Source organism: Chanodichthys erythropterus, chromosome 10, assembly GCF_024489055.1.
Source record: "Chanodichthys erythropterus isolate Z2021 chromosome 10, ASM2448905v1, whole genome shotgun sequence".
Classification (NCBI taxonomy): domain Eukaryota; kingdom Metazoa; phylum Chordata; class Actinopteri; order Cypriniformes; family Xenocyprididae; genus Chanodichthys; species Chanodichthys erythropterus.
The window spans coordinates 45,522,461-45,540,434 of NC_090230.1; the positions used below are offsets into that span (position 1 = coordinate 45,522,461).

Here is a 17,974-nt window from a genome sequence, read left to right on the forward strand (position 1 = left end):
TATAAAAATATGCATTAAGTATGTAATATAAAATAATAAAAATAAAAAGTAAGTATAAAATAAATACATACATACATATACAGTGTATTTGTTAAGGGGCATAAACAGGATGTTTGTGTTTATGAATGTATGTATTAGTTAGGGACTAAGGACGTATCTCTTTTATGGCAGATAATAACCCCAAAGCTCTTATATAAAATAAAATATGTAAAATAAAAATAAAAAATTCTCAATATTTTGCTTATACACCAAATGTGACCAATATATCCCAGACTTGAATAATATTAAAATGATCACAGGTGATCTTAGTTTTAAACATGTTACAGAAAAATGCAATTATTAGACGCCTCTCTGGAATACTAGATTCTGATTGGCCAATCACTGCCCATCATAAAGACTGGCTGACTGTATATTATTGTTTGCATTTTTAATAACAGTAGCAAATAACTTTACATAAAAAGTGGCTTCAATTAAATGATGAATTTGTTGTTCTGTACCAGTTTGTCAGTGAAACTCTTCACACCCTTTAAATATGCAGATTCTGTGACATTCAGAACTCCTCAGGAACATACTCAATGTTCATTTTGGCACCGCAGTGCATAAACAGTTGTGAATTCATCTGAATTTAAACCATAACTCCTGAATAAACATCAGGTCAGCAAGCACAGTTTGATTTTTAAGTAGATAGTTCTACCTGCTTTTATATTCATGAATTCATATTGATGAAGACACCGAGAATGAAGAAATTGATTTTGTTGTACGTTGCTTCACTGGAGTGGTGTAATGAAACCTTGATCATGTCTAATGCATAACCTATGGGGAGACCATTGGAAAACCATCTACTGTTGTTTAATGTACTGTAAATGGACATGATATAGGCCTCATTTAAATGCCATCCAATTCAACTCTCTTTAACTCAGATGTGATCAAACCATTAAATAATGTATATAGGGAGAATCTAATGGATAAGCACTGAAAATAAAGAAGGCAAGATGGCCTTGCTTGATTGTGTTTTCAAGATGTTCAAAACGCAATCAAGCATTTAAGACAGACCAATAGCAGCAGAAGAAAATGAAATTACAGAACATAGCTTCAACTTTAAAGGTGCCATCGAATTGAAAATTGAATTTACCTCAGCATAGTTGAATAACAAGAGTTCAGCATGGAAATGACATACAGTGAGTCTCAAACTCCATTGTTTCCTCCTTCTTATATAAATCTCATTTGTTTAAAAGACCTCCGAAGAACAGTCGAATCTCAACATAACACCGACAAGAGCCATCGCTATTTTCATTTTTAAACACTTGCTGTCTGTATAACGCATAAACACAACTTCATTCTTTATAAATCTCTCCAACAGTGTGTAATGTTAGCTTTAGCCACGGAGCACCATCAAACTCATTCAGAATCAAATGTAAACATCCAAATAAATACCATACTTACGCGATTAGACGTTGCATGACTAACACTTTGTAAAGATCCATTTTGAGGGTTATATTAGCTGTGTGAACTTTGTTTATGCTGTTAAAGGCAAGCTCGAGCTCCGGGGGCAGGGAGCGTGAGCATTTAAAGGGGCCGCAGCCTAAATCGGCTCATATTTAATGATGCCCCAAAATAGGCAGTTAAAAAAAAAAATAAAAAAAAATGTATGGGGTATTTTGAGCTCAAACTTCACAGACACATTCAGGGGACACCATAGACTTATATTACATCTTTTAAAAAGACATTCTACGGCACCTTTAATTGTTTTTGGCTGTCATATACCAAAGAAAAAACAAAACAAAACAAAACAAAAAAAACATGAAAACAATTGTGATTCATTGACTCCAAAGCTATAGGAAAACTCATATGCTCATTCAACCACACAGGATCGTCACTTCAAGAATATATAATGTGCCTCAATAAGCTCCTTGGGTGAATCTGGGATGGTTACATCATCACTGCCCAGGCTAAGGCCATCAAGTCCTTAATATTTCATAACCTGAAATGAATTTTGAATGAACTGGGCTTTCATTCCCAATAAACCCCTTGAGATGGATTATTTGCCCCTGGGAAAGGTACTAAAGACTTTGCATTCATTAACATTCTTATAATTAAATTAGCATTACATGTGGTGCAGAGGATGTGACATCACCTGATTGGTAAGCAGATGGTGCCTGAACGAGAAGCACAAGCTGACTGATATGGAAGAGTGATGTGGGACGGATAGTTGTGTAGATACTGAAGAAAGGAAATGAGATGGAGGAGTAAAGTTATGATGGACAGCTCAGTGCTGATCTGCCGCTTTAAAATCTGATTCCGAGAGCAGCACTCAGGAAATTGTGCTCCGTGCTGCACCAGTAAATGAAAATAATGAATGGAGGGAGACCAGACAATCTGGGCTGAATTGCATGTATGGCCAGGCAGCCCTTGCTTTGTGCAGTCATGCATGGTCACTCTAACTCTGCCACGGTCAACCTGGACTCTATAAAGCAAATGTGTGGCTCGGTGAGCACTGGCTTCTCAGAGGAAGTGAATTTTATTGGCTATACTGTGGGAAATATCAAATTCTACCATGACTTCTTACATAACATCGGCAAAACCTGCAGATACTAGAAAGCATAGTTGCAAGTTTGTGTTTATATTTACAGTACAGCAGAGTGCTGGAGCAGGTTTGAGCGTGAAGTTCCCATCTGTTTTGGTGTGAGTGTGCTGTGAGTACTGTCTCGCAGGCTCTGATATTGATGGAGGGCAGAAGAAAGGTGGGGCTAACAGCCTGTATCATCACTGGTTGCCATGGAATCAGGGAGGACTCTTTAAAAAACCCTTATATAAAGTATATATATATATATATATATATATATATATATATATATATATATATATATATATATATATATATACTGTATATATATGTTTCATAAAAGCATTGAGTCAGGCTATCAGAAGAATCTGGAAGCTTAGGGCTTATAAATGGAGAGAGCAGGTTAAAAATGCATGTAAGCTCTGTAAAAAAAATCAAACCTTATGTTGTTTGTGGGTTTGTTTTATGCATCTTTTAAAAGCTTGGTAATGTACAGCTTCTTGTCTCACACTCTTCCTCTCTCTCTCTCACTCTCTCTCTATCCACTGGGATTTATATATATGCACACATAGAATCATGCAAATATACTGGCAGACGCCTCAATGTAGCCTTGCCCCAAAGAGCGTCACAGTCCTAAAGTGATCAAAGGCTTGCAAAATATAGCTACACATAGACTTTCAGTTCAAATATGACAAGAATATTTTGCGACCATAATTTCATATCTAAACAGTCTGGAATACTCTGTCTAGGTCCATACAGGGTTTAAAGTTGACATGAAACAGGCAAAAACATGAAGGGCAGGCAGGACTTGATTTTGTCCATTAGAAATTGATTAGATCATTGGATGGTTGTTGTTTGCTTTTGCAGTGATCTCATGTGAGTGACTTATTGTCTTGCCCTCGCACCAGTAAACATCAGAGAAGAGTATGCAAGTACTTCTAGCATGCCACAATGAACACAGCGTGAGCCATGCTGTCTGATTCATGAACAAACGATTGAACTGGTTCTTCTTAATGAATCAAAATCAGGGGCATCTTGAAACCATTTTTTAGTAGCGGTGGCATGGCATGGCATCATCATGCACAGAAGCCACTGGCACATGCCGCTTTGTTTAGTGGCACATCTGGTTTTCAGTGGCATATGCCACTAAAATTGTGTCATGCATGAGCCTCAGTGAAATACCACTGTGCCCTAGTAAAATACTTGGCCTACTGATTAATGCTTGTCTGACAATGGAGATTATTGAAAAGTGACTTGATAACTTTCCATGATAATATTTTAGCAATCATATCATGCGATGTGGTGAAGCAGCTCTTTATTGCGTGTGCAGCTTGTGAATGAGCAACACATTCTGTACTGCAGGAAAAGAAAATTTGATCACAATTTAGATTAGGGTCCCATTCTCACTATTAACTAACTATTAACTGTAGACTTTTGCCTCATAATTACTGCTTATTAATAGTAAGGTAGTTGTTAAGTTTAGGCAAAGACTATATAGACTGCTTTGAATGGGAGAAAGTGCAACGCACAATATGGCGGAATAAGTCCCACCTTCTAAATAAGAGTCACTGCAGTGGTCGTTAGAAGCTCCAGTTCCGATAGAAACAGTCAGACGCGTGCCTCCGAAATTAGGAAATGCATTTAGGACTGCACATGCGCAATAGCTTGATCCAGTTTGAAAAATACATTTTTTTTTGTCATGATCAAGTGGCGACCTCCCCCAGTCTCACGTGAAGCCAATATGGAAGTGACTTAAACTGTGATTCATCGACTGGCCGCTAGGGACAGGCTCCAAAAGAGAGCAGAATCTCATTGAGTCCCATGTTAAATTGGCCAAGTTTACAGCAGAAAAAAAAACATGTTTACAAGTTGGTTCAAATTGTGGTTTTGGTATATACTGCTATTTTTGCCCTTCATGACAACTTTTGTATTACGCATCCGTTTAAATTATATTGAGCCTTAAAGTTCTGCATAATTAAGGGCGTGGTCACTTGAGTGACAGGTAGATGCCGCTGCTGTCTGTGAGCCGTCATGTTTCCTCAGCTAATTCCAGCCGCTGAATTTGGCATCTCAGCCGTAGTTGTGCTTTTTTCTCAATTATTTTATACAATTATAAAATATGGCTTGCTGCATAATATTCAAGACTTATGTGTGTCTGTGTAGATGTGCATGCATGCAGAAGAAACAGAACACACGTTGTTGCTGGATCGTGGCATTGGCTGAAAGTTTTGGTTGTGAGATTTACTACAATGACAATGGTGGGAGGATATAAAAATCCGACAGCACTGCTTGGATATTATAACTAAAACTGCTGCACTATTTTGAAAAAATATACTTTGGACACAGGCTCTTTTGTTTGTTAGATATGATCGTATACAGTTTTACAACATAAATGCTGCTCAGATTGCATTATTTCTTGAAGAACGATGACAGAGAGCAGATCATTCAGAAGAAATGTGATGCAAACAATGGATAATATTCATAATCAATATTTCATGGACTGTTTTTTTGTTTTGCAATAGACACACTCATATTTTACCCAAGTGCCAGATTGGATTCATCTCGCGATCTCTATTACATTATAAAGGTATGAAGTCCTATTTGATTTTCCATGTTGTTATTGGAGCATCTATATCTTAAAAAAAAAAAAAAAAAACACTGTAGATTGACAGTAAACCTTTAGAACTTTCTGATGATAAAACTTATCTTCATTAATATTTTAGATTTTGTATCTAAGATCACTAGCTCCTTGGCTTTGCCTGCTAACATGGTCACGTCGAGCTAGCAACCAGTCACATCTGCTCAAACCACGTCCCGCCTCTTTGACCATTTTCAGTTATCCGGGAGTGACGTGCAGTGACGCACAGCTAAGATGGCAGCGGCCTTATTTTCGCTTCAAAACTGCTGTTCACCTCTATGGGTGACGTCACGGACACTACGTCCATATTTTTTTTACAGTCTATGGTCATGATTCAAGCATTTAGAAACAAAATTTATGAGACAGTTGTTGTCAGACTTCACTGGTGATTTCAAATATGAAATTCAATCGAAAGCTTGGGAGACAGCTTTGGAGATTCTGATGTTTCCCCATTCAAAGAGAGGCCTGAGAGGCATTTCAAAGATGGCCACACAGTAAAATGACTTGTCCTAAAGGGACTTTGGTTTAGGTATGAGGTTGGATTAAGGGATGTAGAATGATCATGCAGAATAAGGCATTAATCTGTTCTTTATATGTACTAAACAAACATCCAATATCCAAGTTATATGCATGCATAAGCAACTAGTTAATAGTGAGAATTTGACCCTAAAGTAAAGTGTTACTGAATATTTATATCCATATATCCAAAACAGTATATAAAAAAAAGAGTATTAAAATATGGGGACACTTTCTGATGGGCGGCCTACTTATGAAAGACTAGAAATGCTCCTGGTCAAAATGATTAACGAAACGATCTCAAACTCACTCGTTTATGCGGTTATGTTTGAAACAAAGGGTTTAGAGATTCTTGTTTTAAATAGTAAGATTCAATTGTAACGTGTTGGAGCTGTAATCAACACAACATCTGTAGTCTTAAAAGCAAACCAAACACCCATGCAAGCATAATTCACACATACAACACTTTTTACTGCATAGGTTTGTGTAATATCACCGTATCTTCCATAAATAGAATCCCAGTCATACTGGGTAACCAAGGACACATCCATAAGACTGACAGTGATTTATAGATTTCTAGGACTCTGTGCTCGGCTCATGGTTTGAGCACTTATGCGCGTATGCGCTCGGCTTTGGCACTCCTTTCACATGATCGATCAGTAAACAGTCTGAGTTCAAGGATAAGACAGATCTCTAGAGCAAAAATAACAGCTTGATGATGCCATTTAATTTGATGATGTCATTCTAACGAAATGGGAACAGAGTGAACATGAGGGCAAATGGAAAGCAGTTAAACTGAATACAAAGGGGGAGAAGGCAAAAGCCAACACCTTTTAAAGAAATATAGACAGGAACCTCCTATTCATTAAACCACATGATTGCAGCTTGTAATTATAAGAGGTCATGCATCATCTTTCTGCCAATGCCATGTTTACCACTGTGCTGAGATTGAAATATACTGCCATAGATTATCTGACATGACAGGCCAAATTAATGTCTATTGGTAATCATGCATGTGAACCTTTGCCTTGCCCTGTATAATTAACAACAATGAGATTTGTGACAGGATAATGAAGTCCAGAGATGAATACAGAGGATATGATTTGATATAATACACAAATCACTCACATTACAGATTTAATTATGGCAAATACACTGATTGCTTTGTGATGTATTGAAAGTAGATGTTAGGGAAAAACCTAGGACCACTTAATTTTTCTAAATGAATCCAGCATATATAAATTATTAAAAAAGAATAATAATTATACATATATGTATTTATAATAATAATACAATAATTATATATTTATTTAGCGCATACTTAAGAGTTAAGATTATAATTAGATTGTAATTAGAATACTTATAATGTTTGTAACGTGTAGTTCATTTTAGTCCTTTTTTCACTGTTCTGTTCCTGTTTGTGTTTTGCCTGCCTTGGTTCTCTAGTTACTTTCCCTGGTTGTTAATCAGTTCCCATACCTGTTCCGTTTTATCCTTGATTACACTCATGTATTTAGCCCTGTGTTTTGTTCAGTTCTTAGTACGGTATCGTCAATGCTAATGTGGTTGTATGTTTTTCTCCTACGATCTCCTTAGCGTTCTTTGTGGATTTATTAAAAACTATTTTTGTTACTCATCTCCTTTGTCATATTTCATTACAGCTACTTGTCAAGTCAAGTCAAATCACCTTTATTTATATAGCGCTTTTTACAATGCAGATTGTGTCAAAGCAGCTTTACAGTGATAACTGGTATATAATTTGGCTGCACAGCAGACAGAATACCGGACCTAAAACAAATTTTTGTGGTGTTTTTCTTTCTTTCTTTTCCCCTCTACTCCTCACAAACAGATCTGCCTGCTGTCCAACTACTATGCCTGGAGCAGAAGGACTGTTATGGACCACACAAGATTTTTTGGATTTGCGGTCCATACGGTCCAATGCACGCCTCCCAAGCAATGGTCCTCAAGAGGATTTCGGCACTTTTGTGGAGTGGATGCTAGTGAATAATGGATCTTTCACCATCTGCCCAGTGGAGGACATCACCAGCCCCACTCCAGACCCAGAGTCCAGCCAGCCATCACCCCGCTGCAAGGACATGATGCCAGAGCCCACCACAGACAGAGAGCTAGAGCCTGCCAGGGTACACGAGTCGGCGCCACTAACAAGGACTGAGCATACCATAGCCCTGCAGCCTTAGCCTCATGAAATGTCTAACCAGGTGCATGAGCAACATCATGTGCTGCCATGGGAGTATTAGTGGAGTATGGGGGAATGGAGGAAAACCCCGCCCCCACTCCCACCACTGAGGGTGAGCTGAAGCTGACCTCTGTGATATATTATGAGGATTTTGAAGAGGATGTTTGCATGATCCCCACTGGTCCTGTCCAGCTTAAAGTCTCCTATGCCCCCACTGGTTCCGACCAGCTCAAAGTCTCCTGTGCCTCCAGAGTTCCCACCCAGCCTACCTCTCCCACCTGCTCTTCCAATAACAGCCAGTTCTTTCGCGTGTTTCCTTCAGCCCCTTGGCTTCTCCTCTGAAGGAACTCTACGGTGTGGAATTGGCTCTGGTCTTCCGGTCTACAGCTCCGCCTAGTAAAAAGGATCCCCTAGCTCCGGCCCAAGCCACTGATCCCATCACTACACCTCGGCTTGTCCTATGAGCTACTGAGTGTTCTTTGTAGATTTATTAAAGACTATTTTTGTTACTCATCTCCTTCGCTGTGCACTTCATTACAGCTACTCGTGACAATTTTATTCTCACAATGGCAGTAAATTATTCATAATTCATTTATTCTCCCTACTACTTCTTTTTTTATCTTTAAAATTTTCCTAGCCTCCTGCTTATATATGTTCAGAAGTCTTCCAGGTTTGTGGAATTGCGCACACAGACCAGCCTCTAGCCATGTACCTGAAATCACTGAAAACTGTGACCCCCACAGCATTTGATCATTTGTCAGCATTTGTCAGCTGAACCTCTTTGACCTAATATATTTACTTGAAGTACCCCCTGAGATTTTAAGTTAATAAGTTAGGTCTATATTAAAATTAAAAGTCAATAATAATAATAAATAAAACTAAGTTCACGGTTCTCTGATGTTGGTTAATGGTCGCATGACATGCAGGTATAAAATATTTCATCTTTTTTAGTAAGCATTTTATTTTGTTTTTATTTATTTTCATCTAACATTTTTATGATTTAATTAATAGTTTTCATTAAACACAAAAACCTTGATAACAAAGAATGGGATATAATTTCTTTCTCTTTGTATTTTTATATCAATATATCAAGATTATCCCATTCAAATCAATGTGAAAAAGTAATCAAAAAGTAGTCAGATTATATTAAATTATGTTACTAACTCCAATTTTTGTAATGTAATTTGCAATGAGTAACTGACTACAATTTGTAAGTAATATATATATTAAAATTAACATATATTATTTAATTAACATTATATTAATTAATTAATAATAATAATAATGTACTCATCTGCCCTCTATAATGTAATGCATGGGTTTAACTATTATGATTAATTGCAATTAATTTGATAAACTACACAGCATATCATGTAACTAATTTGATTACATTTTGGTTCGATCTTAAACATAACTTCAGCATACCAAACCTTGTCAACTCAGATTTTTTTTTTCGGATCAACTTGCCATTCTCAGAGCTGAAGATCTTTTCTCATCGGCTGGTTTGCTTGCTCATTAGAGAATGTGATATGCAGCTCTATCTCTGTCAGGTACAAGCCAATTTCAGAGCCAGTCATTCTGTGATGAGAACAAGGAGCACTATTAATGAAAGCCTTCCTCACATATTTCCTGTGAACTTAATCAGCCAAGGCTAATCATAGAACCTGCACCATCTATCCTGATGAGCAGTTAAAAAAGTTTGAACCTTTTGAAATAGTCTCGATTTCTGTCAGCAGGCTCTCAGCATGTGATCTGATAGCTTCCATCTAAGTCAATATTAATTAAATTCTGTCTTTTAACAATATTTTACAGTGCCACAAAAGTTTTATGAGAATATTACATATATTTAGTAAATTTTCTAACCCCAATCGCTGTCATTTGTCCTATAGATGACCTGATGCACAGAAGGTATTTTGGTCCATTCCTCTGCACAAGCTGTTCAGAAATATTTTGGGATATCTTGCATATTTTTGAGATGCCAAAAATGGCCTTGAATAGAAATCATGCCACAGCATTTCAATGAGATTGAGGTCAGGACTCTGACCTGACCATTCTAATATATGGAATTTCCTCTGTTTGGACCATAGACTGTAAAAAAAAATAGGTTTGGACGCACTCTGAGGGTGATTTATTCCTTTGTTTAGGAACAGACATGCCACATGACCCACTTTCTTTAAAGTTTCAGATCACAAACGTCCTGGCAATGTGCTATACAACTGGAACAATTATATTCTAATGCCTGCAGAGCCATGGATTTCTCTCTCTAGGGTACATTGTCATTTAAAGGATCCTTTGACATGTCCTTCCACTGACCTTTTAAAGGGCAGCCAATGTACCACTGGTGCTGAATTTCTTCTATTTGTAATCAATCTGCTTCAATTGGGACTGATGGAGCCCCAAGTCTTCAGAAATCCTCTTGTAACCTTTTCCAGACTAATGAGCCTGTACAATTCTTCCTCTGTGGTTCTCTGAAATTTCCTTAGGTCACGCCACATTGCACTTTAACAAAATTCTGTGGTAAAGAACAGGTAACCAAATCTTTCATTGGGCAGGATGAGCATGTGATTGAAACACCTGACTTGACTGATTTAACCTTTTGTTCAATAATAATAACATGGTATTGCAAAATATTTTTGTCTTGTTTGGTACATAAGAAATAAATGCAAATCATTTTAAAATGTTTCATCAACATTTTTCTCATCATTGTTAATTGAGAGAAAAGACAAGTTCATGAGGCAGATATAAATTGAAAAAACTTGACAAAAACAATATACTCAAAAAAGAGAGACAAAAACAATATATTCAGATATAGTATGACCGAAACATCCTAATACTTCTACACAGGACCACAGCTAGGGTATTTGGAGCCCCAGTGCTGTGGGCCTTTCTCGGTTGAAATCGTGGGGGCCTTCTCAAAAGCTGGGGGCCCCAAGAATCATCACCAACTTTTTCCCCTTTAGCGAAGACCCTGCTTCTATTTTTTCATACCTTTGCACACCATAGGCATGACCTTTGGATGTTGCCAAGCCCAAGTTACATTGTTTAACGTTTGAACAAATACTGACACCTGGTGGCAATACTTTTATGCAACATTTACAACAAATTTAAACAAATTAAATAACATCTACATTGCACTTTGATCCAAAATACTTATATATAGTATCTTTCTTATAAAACACACACTGAGTTAAGTATATGGCAGTAAAAATACGCACAATGTTGTTTCCTGTCTATTCATACATGGTTTTGCATGGATAGTACTTCCATATCCAGGGCTTTCAAGGAGTACAGTGCACCACAAGAACCAATGTCTTATTACCTCTCTGTAGTGAAGCCCTTTGGGTCATTGTGGGGGTCCCAAACTTGTCTGGGCTGTCAGGTGGAGAAGTAGCACCATATGACCCCATAGGGATGCAGTCCTGTTGAGCACCACCTTCTTCTGTGTGCAGAGTGAGATGGGCTGGAGGTTCTGGACTGCATCTTACTAAAGCTATAAAGCACCTGTAGAACTGGCAATAAATTCAGAATTGACAGTAATACAAGTCTATAAGGATAATAAGGAAACAAACACACCTGTAAGAAGCACATACCTGATTATTGAACAGAACATAGATGATGGGATTCAAAACAGTGCTGCTCTTTGCTAGTATGGAGGACACAACGCTGGCTGTGGGGCTGACAATGCCTACGCTGAATGTGCCAAGCAATGCCATGACCCCGTATGGCATCCAACAGAGCAGGTAACAGGACACCATGGAAACCACCATCAGCAGCACGTGCGTCTCTCTCCTCTGTGCAGCTGTCTGATTGATCTTAGCAACCTGTGGGATGAGGAGACACGCTTTGAGGTTTGCTTTGTAAGACAAACAGCATCAAGCCTTACATTCGTGTCTGGTTTAATACGCTACATGTCGTCTATGCAACAGAATGTTTCACTGTATTTTCATTGATGAATTAGGAGAAAATTTAAAGCATTATTTATTTAGTTCTTACATTTTTAGTTTTAATTTACAAAGATTTTTTTGCATTTGTTAAGGTCTACAAAGAATTTGCACATTTACATACTAAAATGCTCAATCTGTTCCAGCTGTGCATGTCATTCACCATAGTCATTTAATGGGATAGTTCACCCAAAAATAAAATTCTGAGATCATTTACTAACCCTCATGTCATATCAAACCGTAAGCCTTTGGTTAATCCTCAAAACACAAATTAAGATTTTTTAATGAAACCTGAGAACAACACAACACAAAAATGCGTTTTCCTGCGACACGACCAGAGCTGAAGTTTTGGTGCAGGTGATTGTTTTGCAACAGCACAAATGTAAATTATGTTCGGATGAGATCGCATTACAGCGGCGAATTCAAATGTCTCAAAAGTGCTGTTCATTCACCTCTGCTTTCGGACACATGAACCGTGTGTATGTTTCCCTCAGCACAGCAGCACATGAGTGTTGTTTGTATTTTGCACGCGATGCGGTCAGAACTGAAGTTTGAATACGAACATATGAAAAATACAATTGTTACACGCGGAGCGCGCATATCATCGGTTTCAGCGATGAGTTTAACAACACTATCCATGTGGCTCATAGCTCATATACAGAATAAAGTATGTGTGTTTAAAGTTTTTATAGACATATTTCACACATTCTCCTGCACCAAACATGAACCAGCATGGTGTATGCACTATGCACACATATTTCATCAAGTCTTCTTCAAATGAAATGTGCAGACACTGTGACAGTGGTGTGAACATGATGACATGATTATTCTAATAGACTAGACTGATTTAGATCAATAAAATGGAGAAAAACTAAACTATGTATCCTTTCTGTGTTAAACTATGTTATTGGTTGTTCTCTCCCCTCTTCCCCTCCTCTACACTCCCACTTTTCCAGAGCTTTACACACCCATTTTCACAGAGTTTTTAAGCTTTGAGGTGTGAACGACCAGGCGAAAACAGCATGGCATGGGCTGTTGTACAGTACACACACTGTCCATGCCATCACAAAAATTGGGCTGCAAGTGGACAGGGAGTGCAGACGTCTGTGAACCCTCCTGATGACCAAAATTTCGCAATGCAGATGGCGTGTTCGGGCGGTGCGGACGGTGTGTGGACACCCGAAGTATACTTTGGTCCCCCCAATCCACCCGGGTCCATATGCACATGCATACCTTGAAGGCCCAGATGCTACGCCACTGAATTTAAGGGTGAACCACTGCAGTCACGTGGACTATATTAACAATGTCTTTAGTACCTTTCTGGACCTTGAAAGTGGTGATTATATTGCTGTCTATGGACGAGTCATATACCTCTCGGATTTCATCAAAAATCTTAATTTGTGTTCTGAAGATGAACGAAGGTCTTACGGGTGTGGAACGACATGAGGGTGAGTAATTAATGACAGAAATTTCTTTTTTTTGGTGAACTAACCCTTTAACTTTTGGTTGCATAGACTTTCATTTGAGGGAGAGAAACCTCTCAGGTTTCATTTAAAAAGTCTTTTGGGTTTGGAATTACATGAGGGTGAGTAAATGATGAAAGAATTTTCATTTTTGGATTAATTAACCCTTTAATAATAATGTCGATGCATGTGAGAAGGACTTTGGCTCTGGACAGCTGCATGAAAAATGCTTAATTTATGGCGAACAAACATTTGGCTAGAAAGATCGATGAGTCTTACTCGAAGAGAGCTCTTTATCAAAATCACTGCTTCCATTCCCACTCTCTCTCTTTCAACCTTTTCCTCTTTCACTCTTCCCTCACCCCATGAATAGCAATGAGGATCTTCCCGTAGCAGAAGACCATGAGAAGAAGAGGCAGCAGCAGGCAGAAGACAAAGAGGCAGATGACGTAAGAACTCGTTTCTGGGGAGTGATGGTTCCACTGGACTGAACAGGTGGTGCCAGGACCTTCAGGACCGTAGCTGCTCCAGCCGAAGAGTGGTGGCACTGTCCACGCGAGAGAGTACAGCCAGCAGCCTGTGATGAAGAGCCAGGCCTTCCTATAGTCGGAAACATCCGCTTTTGAACAGCAGAGGATGGTGCTGTAACGCTCGTATGACAGTACAGCAAGAGATACCAGTGAAACAATACCTGTTGATATTGGATAAAGAGACAAAATCACTTAAGCCAATATGATTATCAACTAAATGTTTTTCTTTATTGTAATAGCAACTTATTTTATTTTATAGCTATTTAAAGGGTTAGTTCACCCAAAAATGAAAATTCTGTCATTTATTACTTACCCTCATGTCGTTCCACACCTTCGTTAATCTTCGGAACACAAATTAAAATATTTTAGTTGAAATCCGATGGCTCCGTGAGGCCTCCATAGGGAGCAATGAAACTTCTTCTGTGAAGATCCATAAAGGTACTAAAACATATTTAAATCGGTTCATGTGAGTACAGTGGTTCAATATTAATATTATAAAGCGACGAGGATATTTTTGTAGCGCCAAAAAAACTAAATAACGACTTATTTAGTGATGGCCGATTTCAAAACAATGCTTCAGGAAGCATCGGAGCACAGATGAATCAGTGTGTCGAATCTGCTGTTCGGAGCGCCAAAGTCACGTGATTTCAGCCGTTGGCAGTTTGACACGCGACCTGAATAATGATTTGACACACTGATTCATTTATGCTCCGATGCTTCCTGAAGCAGTGTTTTGAAATCGGCCATCACTAAATAAGTTGTTATTTTGTTTTTTTGGCGATCCAAAAATATTCTCGTCGCTTTATAATATTAATATTGAACCACTGTACTCACATGAACCGATTTAAATGTGTTTTTAGTACCTTTATGGATCTTGAGAGAGGAAGTGTCATTGCTCCCTATGGAGGCCTCACAGAGCCATCGGATTTCAACTAAAATATCTTAATTTGTGTTCTGAAGATTAACGAAGGTCTTACGGGTGTAAGTGAGGGTATGAGGGTATGAGGGTAAGTAATAAATTACAGAATTTTCATTTTTGGGTGAACTAACCTTTTAACAGGTGGGTGAATTTCACTGAAAGTTCAAAAAGTAACGTTATCTGTACACTAAACTTACACTTAACTGCATTTTAGAATCTAGAAAAACACTGTTTCCTAACAAAACTTTACCTTGATAACCATAGTCTCTGCCTAATTCTCTTTTTGTACATTTATTAAACCATGCACAAATACAAATCTATACATCGCAAAACAAAAAAACGTTTTTGCCAAATTCGGTAGTGATTCAAAATACAGCGCGATCATTGTCAAAATCCCTTTAAGAGTTATTCTATTTCAATTTTCCTCTGTAAATTACGTTTTGTCTGGTCCCAGGACATCGGTACTGAGATTACCGAGGAGACATGGAGGGCAGTCCTAAACAGGGTTTACTCCTCATCTCTCTGCGCACGTCACAGGCTCATACAGTGCAAGGTGGTTCATAGAGCCCACTGGTCTAAGACCAGGTTAGCACGCATTAACCCGTCTATTGACTCGGAATGTGACAGGTGTCATTCTGGTTCAGCCACACTGTAAAACTCAATAAGTTCAGAATACTCAAAACATTTGAGGAAACTTATTACCTCAAAACATTTAAGTTAACTAACTTATTTTTTTTAAGTTAGTAGAACTTAATTTTTTTGTGACAAGTGGGGCGGGGCCGAGAGCCATGGAAGTGGAGCAATGCTAGTGTGGTGCACAGGTGTCTCTCATTAACAATCACATCACTGGCATTCCTTCGCTCCCACAGTTCTCAACCTCGCCCTACTCAAGTACATATAGTTAATTTACATAAACATCACATTCAAATCTTGGTTAAATGTTAGTTAGCAAAAAACACATGCTATTATAATTATCAAAGAGACTGTCAATATATACTTGCATGTATATAATCAAACAACATACAGTATATGTGGTCTTAAAAGTTTTGCTCAACCTAACCACACGGTCTACTCTTCACCAGAATGGTAACCCTACAAAACTAACATAACAGAACCCCCTGTCAATCCCAACATTAAACACTAACTTATGTCTCCCTATGTTAATCTTATGCAAAAACACACAAAATAACACTTTATTTCAACATTTAGACAGTCTGATGCAAAGCATGCTGGGAATTAGAAATCTGCTGCAACTAAAACAGTTTAGTTTACTTGAAATATGTCAGTGCTGTGAACTCAAAAGTAAAAGAAAGTTTTAAATACTCATAACTGTTAATTTAACTGAACTAATTTGTTTAATTTAAGTTTGTCCTACTCAAACGAATTAAGTATTTTGAGCATTAGGGTTTACAGTGCACTTTAATTCACATGTTCTGGTCTTGCCCTGCCCTGTCTTCTTTTTGGACGCAAATTTTTGTCTCATTGTCAGCCATTACATCTGCGGATATTCCACTCTGTCCAGTCACAGCTTTATTTGGGGTTATCCTGTCTGGCCATTATTTGCCTTCTCACTTTTCAGATTTTGTAGCCTTTCTGACTCTTTTAGCTAGGCGTTTAATTCTATTAAATTGGAAAAGCCCTCACCCTCCATCTTACACTCGCTGGATAAGAGATGTTCTTTATTTTATGAAACTAGAGAAAATTAGGTATTCTCTTCACCAACCTAGCACCATTTTCATTAAGCTTTGGCAGCCCCTTCGTGAACATATTAAAACTCTCCAGCTTGACCCTGCACTTTGTGTGTGATCCCCTTTTCTCCCCCCGCATCTATTACCAATCTAGATGTTGATACTAATCTTATATTGCCTGGCCATTACACTGCTGTACTTACTGTATGCATGACTGTACGTTTTATTTTTTTGTTTGTTTGTTTGTTTGTTTTTTCGAGGGGAAAAGAATCCTTGGTGTATGTTCTTACTGTAATGTTTTATTGTGTATTATCCCCTGTTTCTGTTATTTTTCATTATTATTATTATTTTTTGTAAGTTTCTGTAATGCTTAAAATTTATAAATAAATCATAAAAAAAAGAGTTATTCTATTGTCTTTGTCAGTGTACAGAAATCTGATTCCAGAATGAATGACTCAGAGCCGATTCTTTTCAGTGAATCACAATCATATGCAGCGCGAGATGGTCCGCGTCTCAATGTGCATACTATGCATCCTAAATGTAGGCTATGTGACATTAGTAATATTCAATACTATTTAGGGAGGATAGGGTGCATAGTATGCACAGTGGGCATTGTCTGATTCCTGAACAAATGACTCTTATGTAGCCTAGTGATTCTTATTAGTGAATTAAAAACATCCCAATGAAGTTAAGACACCTTAATACAGCTTTATATAATAATACAGTTTCAAAACAATTTCAAAGTAGGCTAATAAACAGGAAAATAAGAATCAATGATGCAAACTTCATCAGTCGAAGCTGGTAATGAACTAATTTGACTTCTGTAGCCTACTGAACCGCATACTTTGAAATGTACCGAAACTAGTAGATGTTGCACATTTTATGATAACGTGCATTTAAAGATAGTCATTATATATATATATATATATATATATATATATATATATATATATATATATATATATATATATATATATATATATATATATTTTTTTTTTTTTTTTTTTTGTAATTACTAGAATATATTAGTTTTTAAATCTTAGGCTTACCAAACAGTGCGTTGGCAAAACCATACCACCTGCAGCCGTGAACTCCCGTCAGCCACCGGCCGTATACAGACGCGGCGAAACTTAAAGGTGTGCCAAAGATACAAACAAGCATGTCGCTTACACTGATGTTCAGCAGTATTAAATTGATCGGAGTCCTCAGGACATGAAAGCGGGCGAAGACCAAAAGAACAAGAAAGTTATTTAGGAAACCGAAAAGAAAGATTATTCCCAAAAACACTGCCACTACAGTGTATCCCGTGCGGCTGAATCCGGGCTGATCTGGAGTCAGTGTGTCCAGCTGGCTGCCGTTCTCTAAGGACTCTCTGAGGAACATTAAATAGCGGACAGTAACCATAGTAGACTGAAAAGAGCACACCTGTATGCTGGAATGGAGAAGCTTGAGATGAGAAAGTTAGTTGCACTCTCAGTCTGTTTAAATACCCTGTAGACCCACAGATGATAGATCCCAT

General features: G+C 37.8%; 1 protein-coding gene across 1 annotated transcript; it reads right to left on the reverse strand.

Annotated features, from left to right (window-relative positions):
• Positions 1–11,192: 11,192 nt before the first annotated feature.
• On the reverse strand, positions 11,193–17,859 carry tmtops3b (teleost multiple tissue opsin 3b). Its single transcript, XM_067399312.1, has 4 exons — positions 17,505–17,859; positions 13,681–14,009; positions 11,505–11,735; positions 11,193–11,423 (listed from the first exon to the last, which is right to left on the reverse strand). Exons 1-4 carry the CDS (start codon positions 17,857–17,859, stop codon positions 11,193–11,195), a joined length of 1,146 nt encoding a protein of 381 aa, XP_067255413.1.
• Positions 17,860–17,974: the final 115 nt, after the last annotated feature.

Coding starts and splice junctions, on each gene's coding strand:
- tmtops3b (XM_067399312.1), bottom strand. CDS start 17,859: ATGGTTACTGTCCGCTATTTAATGTTCCTCAGAGAGTCCTTAGAGAAC. Junction 14,010..17,504: donor TTTTGCCAACGCACTGTTTG/GTAAGCCTAAGA, acceptor CAATATCAACAG/GTATTGTTTCACTGGTATCT. Junction 11,424..11,504: donor ATGTTCTGTTCAATAATCAG/GTATGTGCTTCT, acceptor ATTTATTGCCAG/TTCTACAGGTGCTTTATAGC.